Raw genomic sequence first — 23,194 nt, forward strand, 5'->3', positions numbered from 1 at the left:
AATTGTACTGAATACTTTAAATGATTGTTTTATTCAGAGTCTGATCTAGGAAATGTTCCAATCATGCTATTAATGTGTAATTAGAACTGTTCCAGATGTAACGATGAACAGTTCTGGAAAGATACCATTGCTTGTACTCCTGTCTAATGGCAGGTTTTGTAGTCTTCAAAAGAAATTGAAATTTCTACTATGAATAAACTTTCAAACATCCTAAAGTGCTTTGTTGCTTAATTGCTTGTCCAGCCCACTTGTAAGAGTTGTCATTTGTTCACCACGAATGCTGAACATTTGCAGCATACTGAGGGTGCTTTTCCAGCCAGAGTTTGTAATAAGGAAGCCTTTGTCAGTTAAAATGTCACTATTTCACAGCGTGTTTAGTCAGATCACTATTAGTCAGGTAAATAGATGTTGAAGACACAATATATGACACTGCAAGACTGAAGTGCAAGAATGTTCTATTTTAATACCCTCTAAAGGCTCCAGGTGAGTGAAAAGTACAACGTAGAAGCAGGGTCCTAAGCACTTGCAATGCCCGTGTCCTCTGGACACTGAAAACGGGGGCATGTGTGAGAATGGGTGACCTTTCAGCATTTGGAAAATGAGAGTATTATGCACACGCACTCCATGCCCACCACCCCCACGCCTTGCAGCAGCTCACACAACTTGGGAGCTTGCGACAGGAATTCTTTTTAGCCTTGCAACCTGGAATTGTGAAAGTTTGCTTAAGTCTACACAGAAATACGATGATTTTGATAGAGAATATACAAGGAACACAGCCAGTAGCCTTGCTAAGCGTGCCAAAAGCAAGCTGTAAAGGCACTCAGAGAGGTTTGGTCACAGGCCCAGCAAAGCACAAGAGACGGTGAGGGGACAGTTCGCTCCTGAGCGAAATTCACCTCGGATCAGAGGTGCCACATGAGGCGTTATCCTGCCAACCTAAACCATCTGAAAATGAGGTTCTGACCAAACCAGGCGATCTCGAGGCCTCCAGAAGCTCTGGGAAGGGCGTATCCCTGTGTGACCCACTGTAGGCAATCCTGCTTGAGGGGGAAGGTTGGGCTGGATGATCTTCTGAGGTCCCTTTTCAACCCGGCACGTTCTGCGATCCTGTGAACCCGGGGGGGGGGGGGGGGTGTCAGTGTAACACGGGACCCCCGTGAGCCGATCCTCACACCCTCCCATTCGCGGTGGCTTCTCGCTTTGGCTCCTGACAATGCTGCTCCTCGCCCAGAGCCTCCAGGTTTCCCCCGGGCCGGCGGCTCCCCCGGGCCAAGGTGCGAGGTCCTTCTCCGGAGCAGCCACCACTGGAAGTCCCAATCCCCGTGCGCGGCCGCTGCCGGCGCTGGGGCAGGGAAGGCGGGAGCAGGCGGGGGGCGGGCAGAGGCGGCCGTGGGGCACAGCGGGTCGCCCGTCCGCACCCTTCTTCCGGTGCCCAACTACAACCCAACGCGCCGCAGCCGTGCTCGAGCGGCCTGTCCCGCCAAGAGCCGCCTCCCGAAGCTTCTGATTGGCCACCGCTGCCCGCCCGGCGTAGAGTCTCGGCCAATCGCGTCGCGGCCGCCGATGACGACGCCCATTGAGGTGTAACACTCACCCCTCCCACCGCGGCGCAGCTACGCCGCCGGGAGCGGGCAGGCTCCCGAGCCAGCGCTAGGCGCCTGCGCGGAGGCGGCGAGCCCGCCTGCGCGCCAGGGGGCGCTGCGGCTCGGCTTGGCGCCAGCGGCCGGAACGCACGAGTCAGCCGCAGCCCCGGCCCCGGTCCCGCCGCGCGAGGAGCCGCCGCCGCCGCCGATTCCGCCCGCAGCCGCCGCCCGCCGCCGCCCCGCGGGAGCCGTGTGAAGCCCGAGCCGCCGCCCCTGTCCGCAGCCCGTTCGCGGCGCAGCGCCCGGCGCCATGCCCAAGAATAAAGGTGAGGCGGCCTCCCCTCCGCCGGGCCTTCCGCGGCGGCCCGTCCCTTCGCCGTAGCGATCAGGCCGGGCCCGCCCGCGCCGCGGAGGCCCGGGGACGCCTCCCCCGCCCGCCGCCGCCTCTCACGTGGGAGCCGCCGCGGCCTGGAGCCCGCGGGCGGGGCGGGGAGGGGGCGGAGGAGCCCTCCCGCCCACCTCCCGACGCCGCCGTGTTCCCCGGGACGGTTCCCCTTTCTGGGGCGCAGGTCCCGGCCTGGCCCCGGCCGTACGCGGCGCGGCGGCGTGTCGGAGGCCTCTGGGGCCCGGCCGGGAGGAAGGGAGGGAGGGAGAGGCCCTGGCGGGGTTTGGCTGTCAGGGGCGGCCCTGCCCGCCCCCCCCTTCCTCCGCGGGCGGCCGCCGAGGAAGCGGCCGGGTGTGCGTGCTCCTCCGTGCCTGGCTGGGGACCGCTGCTTCCCCCCTCGGCCCCCCCGCTCAACCCCCCGCTTAAAGGGAAAGAAGAAAAAGTGGAAGGGAACCGCGGCCTGTTAAGAGCTCGCGGGGGAAGAACGAGCTGCCCCTCCGGGTCTTCGTGAAGGGCATCCAGTCCTGTTGCCACGTGTGTGCCTTGTAAAAACGGCGTCTTCGCGTTGGGCGTAAGCTTTCCGCTCAGTATTTCGGGGGGTTCAGCGCTACCGGGGTCCCCTCCACTTATTCCTCAGTGGTTGTGTGCCTCAGGTCACCCCACCATTATTTATGGGGTGTTTGGCAGTAGCCGTCACAGAACCTGAAAATGGCGATCCTGTGCAAATCCCTCTTGGAAGCCGCTCTGTCACTCGAGAGAGCAGCCACCACGGCTTAAACAGTGGAGGTTCTAATCTTCTAATTGCTGTTTGCTGCTCAGTTAAAAGGGTAGAGCTTGAAATGTTAAAGGCAAGCAAAAAAATATCTAGGTCTGGTTAGGGTGCTGAAGGCAGCTGCGTAGGGAACAAGCCCAGGGCTCCCCGTCAGTCTGTTTCATTCCCTGTATGCAGAGAGAGTAACACATGCTTTTTCCCTCCCCACTTCTCTTTTAATTTAGGCAAAGGAGGTAAAAATAGGCGACGAGGTAAGAATGAGAATGAATCGGAAAAAAGAGAGCTGGTGTTCAAGGAGGACGGGCAAGGTGAGTCTTGAACTATAGTGTGGTGACACCATTGTTTTAGGTCAGATATTGTAAGTGATGTACGTTGGAAGTTGACAAAGAAAACATCTGGAAGTCTGAGAAACACCAAGTTATTGTGGAGTAAGGAGAGGTGGTGTTATTGGGGGGTTATTTGAATTCTGAATGGCGTGTCAGGTGTAGGAAGAAGATGCTAGGAAAAGGGACGTTTTAAGTAGGTTCACCACTTAAGAATGAAGCTTGCCTCCTCTTGACCATACTGCAGTGCAGTGTGTAGTACAGCACGTCTGTAAACATTCCCTGGAAATCCCTTGAGCAGCTCTGTGTGAGGGTCTGTAAGCAGCTGGCTTGGCTGCTGTAGTTCAGTGTTGCCAGTAGTTCTTGGTGTCTGTTGGCTGCACCGTCCCCTTTTGGCTTTATACCAAGTGTGACGTGTCTTGGGTCCCTGTGTGAACTCTGAAGCCCCTGCCCTGGCAGAACTCTGAAGCCCCTGCCCTGGCAGGACAGCTCTTCCGCTGTCCCCCGCTGGCTCGGCTGAAGCGGCTCCTGCGTTGGGATGTCCAACAGTTCCTAAAGCAGGAGCAATCGGCAGGGCTCTTACTTGGATGTTGTCAGGTCAAGTGAGCCACAAGCGTGTTCAGCCTTGGGGCGGGGACGAGGATTCCTGTCTCCCCTGCCCTTTGGTGAGGTGAGCTCTCCTCCCTTCTGGCCCGCTTTGCGTCACGCTCTTGCGGTTGCTCACGTAGGTGTGAGGACTTACCCAGTGACCAGTTAATCAGTTGGTTTGTTAGAAATACAGGAAAACTACTGACCTAAACCACTGTATAAAGAAGTGACCGCTGGACTAAGAAACGTTGTGCTCTTTCTGATGTTCTGTGACGGTTGTAAGCAGAAGAGGAGTTGCTTTTAAACTTAAAATCCTTTTCAACTCCCAAGTAAAATCTCCTTATTCTCGGGTATTAATAGTCCCGTGTGTTTGTTGTCACTCTCTAGCTTGTGCTGGGGAAAGACATGAGAATATTGAAATAAAGCTTTGGCTGACTGAGAGCAGCTTTTTCCCTGGCGAGTACGGGCGGTCAGATAACATTATCATTCTTGCAAGCCTTATTCCTTTCAGTTGGATGGCAATAATGCATTCTGCCTCAAACTTTTAATTGTGAGGAGTGCATCAGCAGTGATTTCTGGAACCCTGCGTGGGAAGGGGGTTGAATTTGGGGAGGGAGACCAAGGGTGGATGTTGGAGAGAGGGTTGGTAGGTTTCAGCTGAAGCCTGGCACTTGCCTTTGTTGCAGAAGGCTTCTGAGAACACTGTGATGCATGCTTTGAAGGGCAGCTTTTTCACAGAGCCTGGGCGGAAGGGTTTTGGGGTATCAGTGGGGTGTGCGGGATGTGCCACAGTCTCCTCTTCCTTCAGTGACAGGGCCAGATTTTGTCAGTTACGACAGGCACCGCGATGCTGCCATAAACCTTCAAATTGTGAACGTGATACGATCGATCACTCTGAAGCTTGGGGGTAGTGAGCATTTCAAAGGGAACAAAGCCACAGGTACAGCCAAGAATGGGCAGTGTTTGAACACCGTGATATCAACAAGGGCACTAAAGCCCAGCCTGTGTGGCTGACCAAACCTCCTCTCAACTGGGGGCGTTGGATAAAATGTTACAGCAGATTGTGGCTACAGTAGCAGAAGTTACAGGTGGTTTGGTGGCTCTGTTTGTTGGGAAGTTTGACTGTTTGTTACTGTCTCTTTTCAGAGTATGCCCAGGTGATCAAGATGTTAGGCAATGGAAGACTGGAGGCATTGTGTTTCGATGGTGTGAAGAGGTTATGTCACATTAGAGGGAAGCTAAGGAAAAAGGTAATTCTGAAGCCCAGCGGTAGCCGACAGTGGTGTCGAGCGTGATACGGAATTGTAAAACTTCATGTGATGTAGCTCGTTCCAAAGGCTAATGTTTCTACTGTGTTTAATATCTTGAACTTCTTTTTTAGATAAAGTCTTGTTTGTCTGCCTGTTTGTGCTACCAGTACAAAAACAGGCAGGCTTTGATGTCTGGGTGAAGCTCGTAGTTGAAGGGCTGCTCCTGGATGTGTATGTTTCAGTGGAGATTTTTTTGGCTGCTTATGAAATAGGAATTTTTCATCTTCTAGAAAATTATATGCATATGAAATATTATAGAGTTAAATACTATAAATTGTAGACAGGGAACTTGACTATTTGGAGAATCAGCATGTTCTATCCGAGGCCAGATGAGTGCTTAGCTTTGGAAGAGGACTTCTGTTATCATCAAGATTGACATGCAGCCTAGCAAAATAAAGGGGTAAAAGGGTTGTGCAAAGCCACCTCTTTTGTATGCTCTTTCCTGAAACCGCTAAGAACCCGGGTTTGATACTTCACTTAGTGGGGTCTGTGAAGGAACTGGATAATCATCATCCTCATCTCACTGAGCAATTTACATGAGAACAGCTCAGTAAGGGTGGTTTGGAAAAATTTCTATATAGCTTCTCGCAGGCACTTCAGATTCATTGTCCACTTCGTAAGTTCTCAAAATATTTTCATGCAAAGATGATCTGCAGGAGTTTGTACCTTCAGGGAAGTCAGGTGTGCACGTTCACAGTCTTGTGACTCTTGCCTTTGTCAGCTTTCTGTCCTCTGCGGGTGTTTGTTACAGAGGAGGTCCTCTCAGACAGTCTGTTCTCCATAAAAACAGCTCTCTTCACTCTGGATTTGCCCCTGTACTCGGCATTAGTGAGGCCACACCTTGAGTGCTGTGCCCAGTTCTGGGCTCCTCACCACAAGAAGGACATTGAGGTCCTCAAGTGAGTCCAGAGAAGGGCAACCAGGCTGGAGAAGGGGCTGGAGGGCAAATCCTATGAGGAGCAGCTGAGGGAGCTGGGGCTGTTCAGTCTGGAGAAGAGGAGGCTGAGGGGAGACCTTATCACCACCTACAACTACCTGAAGGGAGGTTGTAGAGAGGTGGGCGATGGTCTCTTCAGCCAAGTGACAGGAGATAGGACAAGGGGAGATGGCACAAAGCTGTGACAGGGCAGGGTCAGATCAGATGTTAGCAAAAAAATTTATCACTGAAAGAGTTGTCAGGGCCTGGAACAGGCTGCCCAGGGAAGGGGGTTGAGTCACCATCCCTGGGTGTGTTTAAAAAATGGGTAGATGAGGTACTTAGGGATATGGTTTAGCATAGGATGGGAATGGTTGGACTTGATGATCTTAAAGGTCTTTTCCACACACATGATTCTGTGTGTGTGGATTATTCCACCTGCCCATTTTGTTACTAGAAACAGCTCCACTTGTTTTTGTGTGCTCTTCGCTGTGCTTGTCCATCACCCACCACCCTTTCATCACGTTCTTCTTTCATTTTTGCTCCCCATGGAGCTCAGTTCACAGCGTGGTAGCTTGATGCATTATTTCTGTTTTCTCAGAAGTTATGACTTAATAACCACCTTGTTAGCTTGAGGCTCTTCAAAGAACTTTGATTTACCTTAGTAATAGCTCCATAACCTGTGAAGTGATATGAGCATTTGTGTCCTTAGTTTTGTTGTTAAACTGGAAATACCCAATTTCGTAATTTACCAGGTAAAAGTGAAAATAGTGGCTGTAGTAAAATGTTTCCTGTCTCCTGGTAAACCTTAATGCTTGACTCTTGTGCTGTACAGCAGCAGTTGAACTCCTGCAATATAACACATGTTTTCTCTTTCAGGTTTGGATAAATACGTCTGATATTATATTGGTTGGCTTAAGAGACTACCAGGTAAAAATTCAGTGTGACTTGTCAATGGAGGGTATCTTACAGCTTGCTTTAGTGTTAAACTGCAGCAGCTAGCAGGAGGAGATTCCCATTTAGCTTTCTTTGAATTTGTATTTAGTTATGCTAAATCATGGCTTTTAGTTTCCCTGTATGACAGAAAGGTTGTCATGAGTAGATGACAAAACCTGGTTCAACTTGTTCTTCTAAATTGCACCCTGAGACTTCATGAGTGAAGGTGCTTATTGGCATCACACGCTTCCTTCCTTCTCTTTCTTTTTTTTCCTGGTTATAAGTGTGTGGTGCTTGGGTCCTGTGATGTAAGTGAGACTGAGCCAAGCACCCAAGTGTTTTTATTGGTAATCAGAACTCTGGAGCCTCTCACCTTCAGAGGCCAGTTCATCAGTGATCAGTTTCTACTTAAATTTCCAAAAATGGAGTGTAATTTTACCTAATGTAAAGGCTGGTGGAAAGCAGTTGTCAGATTTTCACTGGGCAAATGCTTTCTCAGGAGCATTAGTGTTGTGTCAGCAGTTTGAACACAGGTTCTGCTTCTGAACTGTATGATAGAGTTGTAAAGTGTTGTAGACACCGTCATCCACTGCATAGGTGAAACTACCTACAGCTGAGAAGTGCTGACACCTCCTGGCTGACCACCCAGCAGCTCACCTGGCTGCGTGTGCTCTCTGAGGAAGGTTCTGTCTGTTCTCTGAAGGTTAGTTTCAAAGGCACAAAACTGAACTTCCTAGATAACTTAATTGTGTTCCTATAAGTAATCACCCAGAAGAAGTTATTCTACAAATGAGCTTTTTTAATTTCATATTTTAAGGAACCAGAGTGGAAGGAAGAACAGGATATTCTTCTATAAATAATATAGGTGTCACAAGTCTGCTGAGGTTAATTGGGAGGGGTTTTTTCTTCATAGGTGACTAATAAATTCTAATAAATTCTTATTTAGGATAACAAGGCTGATGTTATTCTAAAGTACAATGCAGATGAAGCCAGAAGTCTGAAAGCATACGGGGAGCTTCCAGAACATGGTAAGAATCTTTTCACTCCAAACTGCAAGTTCATTTCAGGCAAGAATAGTCAGTCTATCTTGACTTGGTGTAAGTGCACTCCTTAACTTCTCTAAATTCCTTTTTAGCTAAAATCAATGAAACAGACACATTTGGTCCTGGAGATGATGATGAAATCCAGTTTGATGATATTGGCGATGATGATGAAGATATTGATGATGTAAGTAGTAACTGTGTAGTTTGAAACTGTCGCCTTTGGCAGTAAGCTGCTTTTCATTGCTCTAGCACAGGTGAGGTAACACACTGATGTCCAGAATAGCTCACCTTCTCAGGGGCTGCTTCAGGAAGTGGTGTGGACATCCACAGGCCAGTTTTCTGTTCTCTGCCTGGTCCTAAGATCGTTCCCTAGTTGACCTCTAAGCAAATAGTATGCTTAGTGCCATAGTATTAAAACATACATGGAGAGAGAGCAGTCTTCTCAGTGCCCTTGAGAAGAAGATCAAATTCCTAGAAGAAAACCAAAGTAGTTTGACCCCAAAGAGCTGGCGTTACGTAGCAGCACCCGTTCACACCATCTTGTGTCTCCGTGTGTGTACACACGTGTGTGTGTGCACGAGGAGCTGCAGGTACGCGAGTCGGGGACCATGTAGGTGGGTGTCTTCATGTCAAAGGAGCCAAGCACGGCCGCAGTGCTGCTCCCTGAAGTGAAGAGCTCATGATGGAAAGCAAAGGAGATGATACAGGAAGGTTTAGCAGACTAGCAGGATTTCCTTACTTCACCGGCTCAGTAGGCTAGAAACACCTCTCGGAGAGGGGGCACAAAGGTTGGTGGGTCATTTGTGTGCTGTGTAGGGCAGCTGTGGCCTCTTGTCTCCCCGAGGCAGGGAGAGCCCAGAAGTGCCAATGCCAGTGACCGGGTGTCAGCATCTGGAACAGGTCACAGGTTACCTAGGCGTGTTGCAGAATTGCATCCACACTGTGGGATTTACCTTTCTGCTCCCTCTGTAGTTTTAACCACCTCACTCTCTAATAACTACAGAAGTAATTGAAGGATTTCTGATTGTAAAAAAAAACAAAGCAGTTGTTGTGATTCAATTTATATAGTAAAATGCAGAATCTGCTGTGAAATGCTTTCTAATGAGATGTGCTTTGTTTTGCAGTTGAGATGAATGTGTGTAGGGTCAACTGGCTGAGAGGATCAGTAGTAACTTACTGAGCCAATGAGTTGAGTTAATTGGATATACTGTCCTAAGGAAGTTACTATGTTTTAATTCTTCATCTTTTTAGTCCTCCCTCTCTCTCTCTGAGTTGAGGACATGATGTTTTCTGTGTGTAAACGCTTGCATTATTTTTATGTGCTCGAGGTTCTGAAGGCGCGATGCCTTAGATCAGATCTTTTAAAAATACCCAAACCTCCATGGGTTTTCCTCAGGCTTTTGAAAATTGCACTTTGGACCTGTCTGTGGTTGAGCTCACTGAAGCTGGAAACACTTTCTAGCACCGTGTGCTTCTACACGCTTCTAGTAGTAAAGCTGTTGTAAGACATTACAGTGATGAGTAGTGATAGGAATAGCGAAAGAGTAAGATTTGCAAACGGGTGGATCTTTGTGTGGGATAATGTATGGAAGGAAGCAGCCGTGGTTGTTGCTAAGCTCTGCCAGCTATGCAGTGTAATATTAATATCCTGCTTGAAGAAAAGAAAAGACATCAGGAGATGAAATGAGAGTGACCTCTCTGAGGATCGTCCTAGTCTGCCTAGAATGAAGGGCAGCTTCCAAGGTCGTAGTTAGCACGGAAGACATGTTGGAATGATTCCTTTGTTGTTTTATGTCAGAAGAATGGTTAGGAAGCCATTAATTTTGCCACCAAACTAATTTGAACAGTCACTGCTTAAGGAAGGTACCCTTAAACTCAGCTTCAGTTTTGATTTTGTGGACTGTGGGCTAATTTGTGCCCGTACCATTTGTCTGATTCTGTGGGCAGAATTGCTTACCTGCAGAACTGTGGTGTGGTAACAGGGGGGACAGGGACAGGGGTGGGGGGCACGAGGAGAGAAACTGCTCATTTGTTAAGAAAAGGGGATATGAGCTGTGGGAGAACCAGAACTGAGCTCAGGAAGGCTCCCCTTGAACCCTACAAAGAGCTGAAAGGCAGAGTTCCCTGCTGAAGAACGTGTGTGAATTAAATACCTGGTGTGGTGTGTTTACTTTTCAGATCTAATTTGGAACAGAGGTTTACATTCCGACTTTTTCCCTCCAAGGATTGTTCTACATTGATATTTCGATTATTTTTTGGGTGAAGTCCCTTTCTTTTAAGAAGACTGAAAATTCTCAGTAAAGAGTGTAGTTTGTTACATCAAAAGGATTTATTTTCAATGTTGTTTTAAAGTATTTATATTTCTTTAGAAATGGATAATGCTGGATTATCACAAAGGTTCAATGAAACGCCACAAATATTTTGTCTCTTCACCAATTAGAGCTGTTACCTCTGGGTGTGAGTGAGATACAGTGACATGGGCTGTAAAAGACTGCATTTCCCCCCCCCTTCTGCTTTCATCACTACAATTCCAGTTAAACTTGTATTTTGAAATAAAAACTGTTTACCCTGTAATTATCATGGATTCTGATTAAATGCAAATGCCCAGCTCAGATCAACATCAAGTCATACTATGCAGTGTCTGTCCTGAGACCCCCCCTTGCCTTGATGTTGACCTCACAAAGGTTTTGATAATGCAAAAGGAAGGCAGGAATCCGCGTCGGCAGCCGGGATGCGCGATGACCCTGCCCCAGGCGCCTCGTGGCACGCTGCTATTTTTATACTGGTTTTGATAACTAACAAAAAAACACGCTCCTGATTTCCAAGGTGTAAATCTGCCACCGTGTCGGGGTAGGGGTTGGGGAGGGGGGATGGGGGGGGGGGGGGAAGTAAAGCGAACGGGTAAGCAGCATCTCCAATTCGCAGTTGTTGGAAACTCTCCTGTGCGCTTTAGCTCCCTCCTCCCGCCGGGTCAGTGCGGTGGGCAAGCTGTAGCTGCGGAGGATGGACACTGGGTGGCACCCAACCTCACCAGGAGCCGGGAACGCCGAGCATCAGCCGTTGGGTTTGTACTGAAAAAATAGCCTCAAATGTTTTCTCCCTCTCCCCCCCCCCCCCCCCCCCAAAAAAAAAAAAGCGAATGCTTCACATTCTGGATATGTTAAACGCATAGAATATTTTTACATTATAGGAAAGGTTATGTTAAGGGTAGAGTTTTATTTTAGTCTTGAATTCCATACATTGTAAGGTACAGCGTTGGAGCTTACGTGAACTTTGATTAACAGCATAAATGAGAGGAGAAATTTGTGTCAGATGTAGGAAAAGAATCTTTTCATCCAGAATAAATCCCTGAAACAAACTGGGGGAAAGATTCTTCTCCGCCTTCAGACTGGAGGTGTCGGTTAAGAAGCTGAATAAAGGACTAACAACATCATGCAGATATTATTTTGTGGTAGCCTTAGTTAATTTGTCTTCAATGATGTATTTAACAGCTCTGAAAGCAGGTTAATGGAAAAATTCCTTTGTGCCATAAAAAGAAATTCTGATTCTTGACTCTTGTATTCATTATACGGTCTTTTTGGTATGATGTAAAGTGACTACCCCAATAGATAAAAACAAAATGGCTTTAAATACAGAGTGGCCTCATTGCTTTACATGACTTCCAAGGAGCAGTCCTGCATTTGATTTGGATCTCCAGACCTTTGGTCAAAATATCTTCCCTCTTTCTTTTTATCTGTCACTACAGCGTCTATTTTCCTTACACAGATCTGGTGTCTTGCTCTAGGGATAATATTTGATTAGTATTGAGTCATTTTGCCAAATGTTTTATGGGGTTTGAGTATTTGTTGGGATGGGATATGTACCAATACACCATTCTTACTCTGCTGATCTTAAAGCACATGAATTTACTGTCTTGGTCTGCCCATGGGGTTCAGTTGTGAAGCAGCATTAAATGCCATAATGGGTCAGGATAAGGCTTATAAATTGCTCCTTAGCTCACTGGGTTCCTCACTGTACTAAACAGACTGGGAGCAGCTCTGAAAACGGTTAAGAGCCCTCAAAACTGGCCGCAAGGTCCAGGCCTTTAGGGAAATTCCACTCACCAAAACCAACATGGCATGCATGAGGAAATGTTGAGTGGTACAGGGAAAATAAAATTGACTGTTGTAAGGGGCTGGCTTCACCATACCCCAGTTCTCCTGTGTAACAAGAGACTTCAGCTGTAGGACCAAGATGCAGCAGAGTCCTTAAGAAACTGATAGCTAAACAGGAAATTTCCTGACTAATGTTCCAACTCAACCCTCTCTGTTTTCTGCTTGCATGCTGGGCAGCGTTGTCTTCCTTGAATACAATTCCTCATTTTCTCTGTCTGCTGCTTAAAGATTCTTCCATAACCCAGTCCGGGCAGCTGTATATTGCCCTTCCTTCCCTTCCCTTTTGGGGGGTGGGGGGAAACAGCCACAGAAGGAGCTCTGTCCCATGTCTCCATGCACAGACCAGTGGTAGGTCAGCTGCTGCTGGGTAGAGGATTGCAAAAATGCCGACTGTAAAGCCATGAAAGGTGCTCCACCTGCAAGAGGAGCTTCTGGGTAACCTGTAAGAATGCTTGTTTAGCTTTGGGTGCTGTTGCTGCCTTTTTACCTGTAGTATAAAATTGAAAGGATTCAAACCTTAATTTCCTGCAGCCAGAGTGTGAACTTCACGCTCTCTGTTTCCCAGGTTGAGCTCTGTGATTAAAACTTTGAAACATGGTTTTTGTTCATCGTTCCAGATGCTGTCTCTTCACCTGGTAACCAGGGCAGCTGTGCACTTGGTTGGGCAGCCCTGATCCTCAGCAGGTGCAGCCCAGACACGCTCACTGGAAACAAAGAAGTGTGTGGTTTTAGGAAACCCCAAACCCTCTCCCCTCCTTAGGAAAGAGGCGGAGGAGCTGGTGCCCCATGATGACTTGAGCCTTGTGCCGCTGACTTGTTACTACTGCTTGTATCACGTGACTCTGTGTCTGTGGCGCCGTGTGCTGGCGCCATACGTGTGCGTGATACGTGCCAGATGTACGTCTGTGGTACCGCGTAGGTGTGCGCACCGCGCTCAGCTCCCTGCATGGCGTGCAGCCTGCTCGGGGCTGGGCTGGCACAGTGGCCAGTGCCATGTCCCTGAAGGAAGATGAGGTGATGGCCGAGGGGGGCAGCTGGCTCGGCTGAGTGCAGAGGACTGGTGGCACGTCCTGGCTGTGACTGCGGCTCCCAGGGACCTTCTGGTCAGGAGGTAAGTCCAGTTTTCAGGTGAGTTGGGGTGTTGACCATTCCTGCTTGTTGAGCAAGCTCATCTAAGCAGTAATTACTTATGTTACTGAACATGCCTGTCATGGGACTTGAGTGCCTGTACCACATGGTTCGCTAGAGGACTCGAGCCTTTCAGCTGGACACTGCACTATCCTACAGAGAGTTTGACCATTTCATAGAACTGAGCTCTTGAGAGCTAAAACAAGTGCAGGCTTTGGAAGACATGTAGGGAGAGGGAAGTGTTAGCAGAAATAATCTTGGAGTAGCCTGAGTGCAGCTTTACTTGTCCCTTTAGTCTTGAGGCCCGTGGCTGGCTGCTGTGAAGGTAGCTGGTGGTGGTGCTTCATCCTGTGTGCTGTCAGGGCTTAACCCTGGCCAGCAGCTCCAGCCCACGCAGCGACTCTCTTGCTCCCCGCCGGTGAGATGGGGGAGAGAATCAGAAGAGTAAAAGAAAACGGGTGGGCTGAGATTTAAAGCAGTTTAATGGGTAAAGCCAAGGCCACATGCAGAAAGCAAAACAATTCATTTCCCACTGCCCCCAGGCAGGCAGGGGTTCAGCTGTCCCCAGGGAAGCAGGCTCCATCGTGCCCAACGGCGACTTGGGAAGGCAAACACCTTCATTCCAAGTATCTCCCTTTCCTCTTTCTTCCCCCAGCTTTATACGCTGAGCATGACACCATATGGTATGGGATATCCCTGGGGTCAGCTGTCCTGGCTGTGTCCCCTCCCAACTCCTTGTGCACCCCCAGCCCCTCGCAGGTGGGATGGGGTGAGAAGCTGCGAAGGCCTTGGCTCTGTGTGAGCCCTGCTCAGCAGCGACCTAAACACCCCACAATGGAAACCAGCCCTGTACGAGCTGCTATCAAGAAACGTGGCTCCATCCCAGCCAAAACCAGCAGAGACACAAAGCAATGAATCTTCAGAACTTGCTGCTCATGCTGCGTGTGCCCTTCCCTTTGGAGAAGGAGGGAGAAGAGGTGAGGAGGAGGGAGAAGAGGGGAGCAGGAAGGATGCCTTGCCTTTAATATTTTTTTCATCACAGCAAGCATGAGTCAGAGTTTCTGTTGATGAATTCAGGCTGCTTGTGCTATACCTTCCCCATCACATTTAGTGCCAAAGGTCAACTTTGTTATTAGAAAATACAAACAGGTGAGCTGCAAAGAGTGAGCACCTTCATGTAGTAATTCCATCTAGGAAGTAGGTACTAGCAGCAGGGTACCACTAGTTTCTCCTTTCGAGTGCTTCTTTGCTCCTGGGCCACACTTGGAAGCCAGATGCTTTAATTGTAGCAATTATGTTTTCAGACTTTCCTTTAGATGCTTAGTGGGACAAAAATACATTAAAAAATATAAAGTAGACTGTGTTGTCTGTCCTATGAGTTATATTTTCTTCATGTTTTTTTCCAAACCATGGAAACTGTTTACAGACAGAGAGGGCACCTGCACAGCAGTTTTATTTCCATTCAAGCTGCCAGCTCAGGAAGGGAAAGCTTCATCAGAAGCTGAAGGAGGCTTGGTAACAGTTAAGAGGCCTATTGCTCTTACATAACCAGAGGAAGGCCACGAAAATGATCAAAGGGCTGGAGCACCTCTCCTGTGAAGACAGGCTGAGAGAGTTGGGCTTGTTCTGCTTGGAGAAGAGGAGGCTCTGGGGGGACCTTATAGCAGCCTTCCAGTACCTGAACAGTGCCTGGAAGAAAGCTGGGGAAGAACTGCTCACGAGGGCATGTAGCAATGGGATGAGGGGTAAAGGTTTTAAACTAGAAAAGGGCAGATTGAGATTGGATACTAGAAAAAAGTTCTTCACTATGAGGGTGGTGGATCACTGGAACAGGTTTCCCAGAGAGGCAGTGGAGGCCCCATCCCTGGAAACATTCAAGGTCAGGCTGGATGGGGCTCTGAGCGACCTGATCTAGTGAAGATGTCCCTGCTTAATGCAGGGGGGTAGGACTAGGTGGCCTCTAAAGGTCCCTTTCAACCTAACCAACCATTCTGTGATTCTACTGCACAATTTATCTAACAGTAAATTCTCTTCAAGGTACTCTTACTGTATTTTTTAGACACTCATTCTTCTGTCTTGTGCAAGTGAGTAGCTCCTCTTTGCGTCTCTAAGCTGAGATGGTGTAGGAATCTCTTCTGCAGTCACGAGCATCCATATTCCTTAATTGGTCCTGCTCGTCTTTATGGTCAAGTTAATGACTTTTATTCCCAAGGAAGATCAGGAAAATGCCCTTGGCCTGTTTGGCCTCTGGAGGGAGCAGACAAGCAAAAAACTGTGGCAGATTAGAGGAAGCAAGGGTGCCTCAATTTCTCCGTAGAAAGAGTTTCTATCACTGGATTTCAGGGACTCTTGGGGCCAGTGCCTGCAAGAAGCGTTGCCAGCAATGGAACCAAACAGGGGTTTGGAGTAGGTCACCCTCTTCCTGAAGAACAAGCTGATCCAAGCATGTAAGTATGGGCTCAGGCGCAGGCCTGTCACCAGCAGCAATGTGGGATGGGCACTGCTGTTCCTATCCGTAGGGAATACAGCAAAGGGCAGCGGAGAGACTGGAGGGAGGATCCTCACAGGACACCCAGACCCGCGTGGGTCACATTCATTCTGCCACCAGCCGTCAGGGAGGATTCGGCTTTGTGACACCCCTCAAGACTGCGAGAGGACTCTGCCGCTGCCGCGTTCGGTCTCCGTGCGCAGAGGGGAAAGGCGAGTGCTGCAGTGAGCTCGAGGAAGCAGCTCCTGACTCCCAAGGCTTTAAAATGAAGTGTAGTAGACAGTGGGGGCAAGGGCTGGGGAAAGATGCCCCCTCTTTTATATATATATATATATATTTACATATATAAAGCACCTATCACCATATTGATAAACATTCTTTGGAACCACTTTGGTTTCTGAGAAGAATTTTACTCATCTGCTGCCTGACCCAGGGCAAGGATCTCCCCTGCTCGTGGCTGACATTGCAGATGTATAAAATGGTTAAGTCTGTGTCATCTGGGAGATGCACCAAGATGTCAAAGACCCTGAAAAGGTGTTGAAGACCTTGTCTTCAGACCGTTTCTGATCCCTTGTGTAGACTGACATCTAAATCAATTGAAGTAATAAAAGGAGGAGCAAGGAGAGTATAACACCCAATAGTTTAACATCACATCCACCAGGAAAACAGATGTAAAGACTGTACTGTCTTACACTGCATATGCCATTTTGTTTCAATGATTTCTCTTGCCACACGTAGTTAATGTTTTGGTTTCAAGTTGGATTTGGACAACTGAAAGTACGAATCATGGATACCCTGTGAGATCAAATGTAGGGCTGTGAAGATGACCAGAGGGCTGGAGCACCTCTCCTAGGAGGACAGGCTGAGAGAGTTGGGCTCGTTCAGCCTGGAGGCTCGATGCACCAGGGAGACCTTCTAGTACCTGAAGGGGCCTACAGGAAATCTGGGGAGGGACTCTTCATCAGGAAGTGTGGTTGATAAAACAAAGGGCAATGGGTTTAAACTAAAAGAGGGTAGATTTAATTTAGACATTAGGAAGAAATTCTTCCCTGTGAGGGCGGCGAGGCCCTGCCACAGGCTACCCAGAGAAGCTGTGGCTGCCCCCTCCCTGGCAGTGTTCAAGGCCAGGTTGGATGGGGCTTTGGGCAGCCTGGTCTGGTGGAGAGTGTCCCTGTCCATGGCAGGGGATTGGGACTAGATGGTCTTTGAGGTCCCTTCCAACCCAAACCAGTCTGGGATGCTGATTTCTCCCAAGGGTGAAATTCAGCATATTTTATTTTTTCTTTCTCCCAAAACCATATTTCCCCCAAGGGGAGCACATTTAAGTGCAATCAGAACTCAGACATGCAGAAGCAAAGCTGTTCAGCTGAGCTCCTGGCTTTTTCCCCAAAACTTAAAGGGGTCAGGGAATCTTTTTGGTGACTGTATGCCATAGCTGAATGCCTGTATTTCAAAATAACTGAATGTGGACATTATAGTTAGAAAATGCTTTATCAAGCTGTATGTTACTGGTGTTCAGAAATATATTTTTTAAATTGGCTTTTATGGCAGCTCCTTCAAGGGCCACGTGTGACTCACTGACCAGAACCAGTTAAAGAGGTACCTTACCTTGACGCTTACCTTACAAAAGCCTTACTGTTCTGCTAGACCAAATCCTTCCAGTAACAGACTACAGCCCGTGATGGGATGCAGTGCTGAGGTGGAGTTACTGGCAAGGTGAGTAGATTTGAAACAGTGGGGGGTAGAAGATCCATGCCCAATACACTCTTTATCTTTTTTCCTATAAATTCTAATCCAGAGTTGGCAAAGTAAGTTCTGTCTCATGTTTCACTTCCCAACTTCACCACACTCTTCCACACTTCCCCTGTTAGTCCCTTTTTAGTCTTAATAAGGCTTTAAGTAATTGCACCTAATCTCTTGAAATAACTTGGAATATTTGGGGTTTGTTACCTCAACTGAGCACTTAATAAACATGTGAAAAACACCCAGTCTCTGACAGATTGAAAGGACCGTCTGGCCCCTCTCACCCTGGCTTTGAAATAGCCAAAATCAGACAGAAAATGTCAAAAAAAAGGTCATACACAACAAAATCTCTCTTCTCATGTGTTCTTCCACTTCCAGTGCTTGCCAGCTTGGGGGTTGTCCAGCCAGAGCTCACTGTGTCATGATAAAGCCCCCCCTTTTTAGCTAGGGAAATGGGGAGTGAGGATGACAATCATTCAGGAAAAGGCAGGGAAGAGATTGTGGGGTTTTTTTGATTCTACAAGCTGCCCGGGTCTGCCCTGGGGCATATCAGGAATCTGGATTGAGTGCTCAGCTCTAATCAGAAATACACATTTTGGTGGCCTTGCTTAAAGAGAGTAGCACAAGATTTGTTCTTCTGGGTCAAAAAGCATTTTCCCCTTGGAGCCTGTTCTTCTGTTGGAGAGCTCAGCTGTAAATCACTGACAGCACTATGTATGTGGGCAGAATATTTGAGTCATTTTAGAACAGTAGATCACAAAGGGGGAAACAGTCCCTCTCAGGACTGAGAAAACCTTGAGGTCAATTCTTTTCATCACACACTAAGAAAGCACTAGACCTTCAGCTCCAAGTCAGGTCTCTCTCCAGGCTCCTGTTGGATACTCCCAACCCTTTCAAACCTTTGTTCTCTCCAGAGAGGTGTGATGGTGTCTGCCTTACTTGCTGGTACGCTGCTGAGATTTGCCAGGGAGCAGAAGGACCTCCTGGGGCTGCACTAGAGTTCTCTGGACTCTTGGGTGCTCTCCAGAACTGCTTCTGTCACTGGGATGTGCAAAAATACTGGTTCAAGCTTTTGCTCAGTATGCCAGCACAAAAGAATTTAAATTTGATGGTGCAGTGGGCTGTGAGCTCCTCCAGCCCCTATTTTCAGCGGTTTGCAAGTCCCTAATTCAGCTTCATGATTCTAGGTTAAAAGTGCAGGGGATCTGCTGGTTAGAGGCACCCCACACACAGAGCCCTTCCTGGGACAGTCATTTGGAGAAAAATAATTAACTCATTTCCCGTGAAACAGGAAGTTAATTAAAAATCTATGTTGTTCTTTTGTAGTTATCCTTGAATCCCTCAACACAACTTGGGTATGAGGTGTGTGCAGGAGATGGGGCACGTTCTGCCCCTTTTGTAGGTTGCTCGTGCAGTTTGACAGAGGAAAGTACTGTGAGATCTAAAACTGTTTCCAGCTCAAATAGTCACATCTGTGCAGAGGACATTGAAAATGTGCCTTTGGAGAGCAGGTTTGATCACGCTTTCAGATTAGGGGCTCCTGCATTTTTCCATAGTTCTTGTTATTTTTCAGTGGTAACTGATGAATGCTCCTAGTTCACTTCACTTAAGTACTACGTCTGTATGATTTCTTCAGCAGGTAGTATGTTGCAGAATCGCAGCAGAACGTTAGGAGTTGGAAGGGACCTCCAAAGATCACCAAGTCCAACCCCCCTGCCAGAGCAGGGTCATGGGTTGTACTGTCACACAATAATAATGTCAGAAGCCACAGAAACCCTGTTCTCTCTCGAGCTGAATTAGGGGTCCTGTTGGGGTCTTTTCAGTTCAGATCCCCCCCACTGTAGTTCTTCTGTGAAAGGAGTCCCTTGATGGTCCTAAATGTCAGCCTTCTGTTTGAGTGAGGTGAGTACCCAACCGCTTTAGGGCCGTGGTACCCGCGTTACTCTGTTTCCGTAGGGCTGTGTTGGCAGGATGAGAGTGCACTGGTGGTAACTGGCACAGGAAAGGGCTGGAAACTTTACATCTATTACAACATGAGAGTTTCAGAGATAGTAACAATTCTAATGCTGATCATTAGAGAGACGACTTTTTTTTGCTAAATGATCTTGAGGGGCTTCCCCTAGTTGATGCTCTTTTTGAAGCCCTGCCGCAGCGTGCCAACGCGGCACTCAGAACCATCTCACCACAGTTTAAGTAACTCAAGAAAACTTTTTCTTCCTTTTTTTTCTTTTTCTTTTTTTTTCCTTTTTAATCCTGTCTTTAAGTTGGCATTAGTGCCAGCCAAGCTGGTGGGAAAATGCACTGGGAGGTGAGAAGAGCAGCAGAGGTACCAAGGCTGTGTGGTAAGCTGGTGGAGCCTCTGAGGACTCTGAGGAAATCACAGCCCTACTCATTTGTTAGGTCCACAGAACTGCACAGGTTGGAGGGGGTCTCTGAGCCTCTCCTCAGCGTCACACACAGCAGCCCCTTCCTCCAGCACTCTTGGTGATCATCTGCTGGACTTGCTGGTTTTTCCTCATGCTGGGAAGCCCCTAAAGAGATGCAACCTCCATGTAACTGCTCACTGCAGCCTGAACCAAGCATTTGATGTGGGATTTTATTTTAAGTTATTATTTTTTGCCCACTGCTGAGCAGTTGGAGCACTTGATCTGAATCACAAGACTTGAAGTTGGGTCTGAGGATCAGTGAACACCTGACTCGCGTCCCTGTGAGAGAAGGTAACTGTGGGACTGTCCCAGTGGAGAAGTTGTACCACGTGGAACAAACACAATCAGGGGGTATTGCACAGAAAATATGAAGAGGTTCCCTGTGGGGTTTTCTTTGGACTAGCTTTGTCTTCAGTGCAGTCAGATTTGCCTGTACCTCCAGTAAAAGCTGCACGCTGGACTGGTTACTGTCCAGTTACTGGTTACTGTCAGAACCACGGATCCATCTGAAAATCTTTGGGGGGGGAATAAAAAATAGAGTAATTCATGTTTTAGGGGCTCCCTGTGAGTGACTTTTGATTATTTTTTTTCCTGCCTGTGTGCTTTGTGAAGCTGGTTTCGTTTGTAGCTGTGGGACTTCAGTGGGGGAAGAAGTGAGGCCCAGCTGTCGCTGCAGGTTTCTGAGCCAGCTGAGGAACGTGCCAACAGGCAGCAGGTTCTACGCGCGCCTCTGTCGCGAGCCGAGCCTGCGACTTCTGTGAGACCGAAGTTGAGGCTTTAGGTGATCCTCTGACTGTTTCTTCAGCATTCAGCTGCCAAAGTTCAATCCATTAATGTTTCTTGGGTTGGATTTCTTTTCCTTCTGTCGGAACTGTACGGCTGCCAGAGGGATTGGCAGTGTGGGGAGGGGAAGGGGGGGGTTGTGAGAAGGTTTCTATTATTTCGATGATGATTTCAGATTGTTAACTTACAGCTCAGACCCAAAGGTCTGATTTATACGTGCTGAAGCTCAGCTGAGAAGATTAAATGCTCGTATAGAGCTGGTGTGGGTTTGTGTGGCAAGTGGGGTTTTTTTTGGGGGGCAGAGGGAGGGCGGTAGAGGAGTGGCTGCAGGGGTGGCTTCTGCAAGGAGCTGCTAGAAGCTTCTCCCAGGTCTGAGAGAGGCAATGCCAGCTGGCTCAAGGCCAGACCAGCAGTGAGGTAATCAGCAACAGTGGTAGCACCTCTGTGATAACATACTTCAGAAAAAAGTAACATGAGCAGTCACTTCTTGCCACCAGAGGAGGGAATGAGAAGATGTAAGGAACTGTGCCGGCACCAAGGCCAGGGGAGAAGGGGTGGAGGAGGCGCTCCAGGTGCCAGAGATTTCCCCCACAGCCTTTGGAGAAGACCATGGTGGAGCAGGTTGTCCCCCTGCAGCCCATGGACGATAATGGGGAGTAGAGATCCCACCTGCAGCCCATGGAGGACCCCATGTTGAAGCAGGTGGAGACATATGAAGGATGCTGTTACCTGGTAGGAAGCCCATGTTGGAGCAATCTCCTATCAGGGCCTACAGCCCATGGAGAGAGAAGCCCATGCTGGAGCAGGTTTGCTGAGGGGACTTGTGACTCCCCAGGGGACCCATGCTGGAGCAGTCTGATCCTGAAGGTCTGCATTCCATGGAAGCCATGCTGGGGCAGTTCGTGAAGAACTGAAGCCTCTGTGGGAAGGACTCATTTTGGATAAATTGGTGAAGGACTGTTTCCTGTGACTGGGACCCCATGCAGGAGCAGGGGAAGAGCATGAGGTGTCCTCCCCCTGAGAGAGGTGGAGCAGTGAAGATAACTGGTAATCAACCAACCAACACCCCACCTCCCATTTCCCCTCACCCTGTGCTGCTTGGGGGGAGAGATGGAGGGAGAAAAATAGGGAATAAAATTGAGCCTGGGAAGGAGGGAGGGGTGGGGGAAGGTGGTTTAAAATTTGGTTTTGTTTCTTGTTATCCTACTCTGTTTTGATGGGGTAATACATTAGATGCATTTTATTCCATGTTGAGTCTGTTGTGCCCGTGACACTGATTGTGGAATGATCTCTCCCTGTCCCTATCTCAACTCCTGAGCCTCTCAATATGTATTTTCTCCCCATCCAACTGAAAAGAGGAGTGATAGAGCAGCTTTGGTGGGCATCTGGCCTCCACAGGGTCAAACCACCACAAGAGGATAGTACATATTTCTCATACCAGAAGGACCTTCAGAGGTATATTTGTTTGAGCTGTGAGGTTCTGGAATTATTTTTAAGTTCATGTTTAAATGAAGTATTTTTCTTAAGGCTATAATCAGTCAGAGTGTTCACTCTGGAGGATCATTTCTTCATCTTTATACTTAATTAGCTTGCAGCCTTTCTTCTAGGGAGGTGCCTTCTGAGGAAGTAAGTGCAACTGCTGGAATAATTTCATGGTTGTTATGACAGCCTGTCTAGTGAAGCCCCATTTTAAAATCCATTCCTATGTCTATCTGAATTTAATAGATGGGCTGTTCAGTGGATAAGGAATTTGCTGGATGGTCACATCCAGAGGGTAGCGGTCACCGGCTCAATGTCCAAATGGAGATCAGTGATGAGTGGTGTTCCTCAGGGGTCTGTACTGGAACCAGAACAGTTTAATATCATCTTCATTGATATGGACAGTGGGATCAAGTCCACCCTCTGCGAGCTTGTAGACAACACCAAGCTGAGTGGTGCAGTTGATATGCCTGAGGAATGGGATGTCATCCAGAGGGACCTGGACAAGCTCAAGCAGTGGACCTATGCGACTCGTGAGGTTCAACAAGGCCAAAGGCAAGGTGCTGCATGTGGGTTGGGGCAATGCAAAAAGGATGTGAGATACATTGTTTCAGTGAATCCTTGGGCACTTCTTCTTTTTCTTTGTGGATGACACCAAGCTGAGTGGTGTGGTTGACACCCTAGAAGGAAAGGAGCCATCCAGAGGGATCTTGACAGGCTGGAAAGGTGGGCCCGAGGGAACCTAATGCGGTTCAACACTGCCAAGTGTAAGGTGTTGCACTTGGGCCGGAAGAATCCCAGACACAGATACAGACTGGGAGAAGAGCTCCTTGAGAATATCCCTGCTGAGAAGTACTTGGGATTGTGGTGGATGAGAAACTTAACACGAGCCACCAGTGTGCTCTTGCAGCTTGGAAGGCCAATGGTATCCTGGGCTCCATCAGGAGAGGGGGGCCGGCAGGGACAGGGAGGTGATTGTCCCTCTCTACTCTGCCCTCGTGAGGCCCCATCCAGAATTCTGTGTCCAGGTCTGGGGCCCCCAGTACAAGAAAGATGTGGAACTGTTGGAGAGGGTTCAGAGGAGCCACGAAGATGATTAGAGGGCTGGAGCACCTCCCCTATGAAGGGAGGCTGAGG

General features: G+C 48.4%; 1 protein-coding gene across 1 annotated transcript; it reads left to right on the top strand.

Annotated features, from left to right (window-relative positions):
* The first annotated feature begins 1,737 nt into the window (after positions 1 to 1,737).
* Positions 1,738 to 11,408, top strand: EIF1AX (eukaryotic translation initiation factor 1A X-linked). Its single transcript, XM_084275631.1, has 7 exons — positions 1,738 to 1,909; positions 2,965 to 3,048; positions 4,798 to 4,901; positions 6,757 to 6,807; positions 7,760 to 7,841; positions 7,949 to 8,040; positions 10,035 to 11,408. Exons 1-7 carry the CDS (start codon positions 1,894 to 1,896, stop codon positions 10,038 to 10,040), a joined length of 435 nt encoding a protein of 144 aa, XP_084131757.1. The 5' UTR covers positions 1,738 to 1,893; the 3' UTR covers positions 10,041 to 11,408.
* The last annotated feature ends 11,786 nt before the right edge of the window (positions 11,409 to 23,194 follow it).

This window comes from Gallinula chloropus, assembly GCF_964237585.1.
Source record: "Gallinula chloropus genome assembly, chromosome: 1".
Lineage (NCBI taxonomy): Eukaryota > Metazoa > Chordata > Aves > Gruiformes > Rallidae > Gallinula > Gallinula chloropus.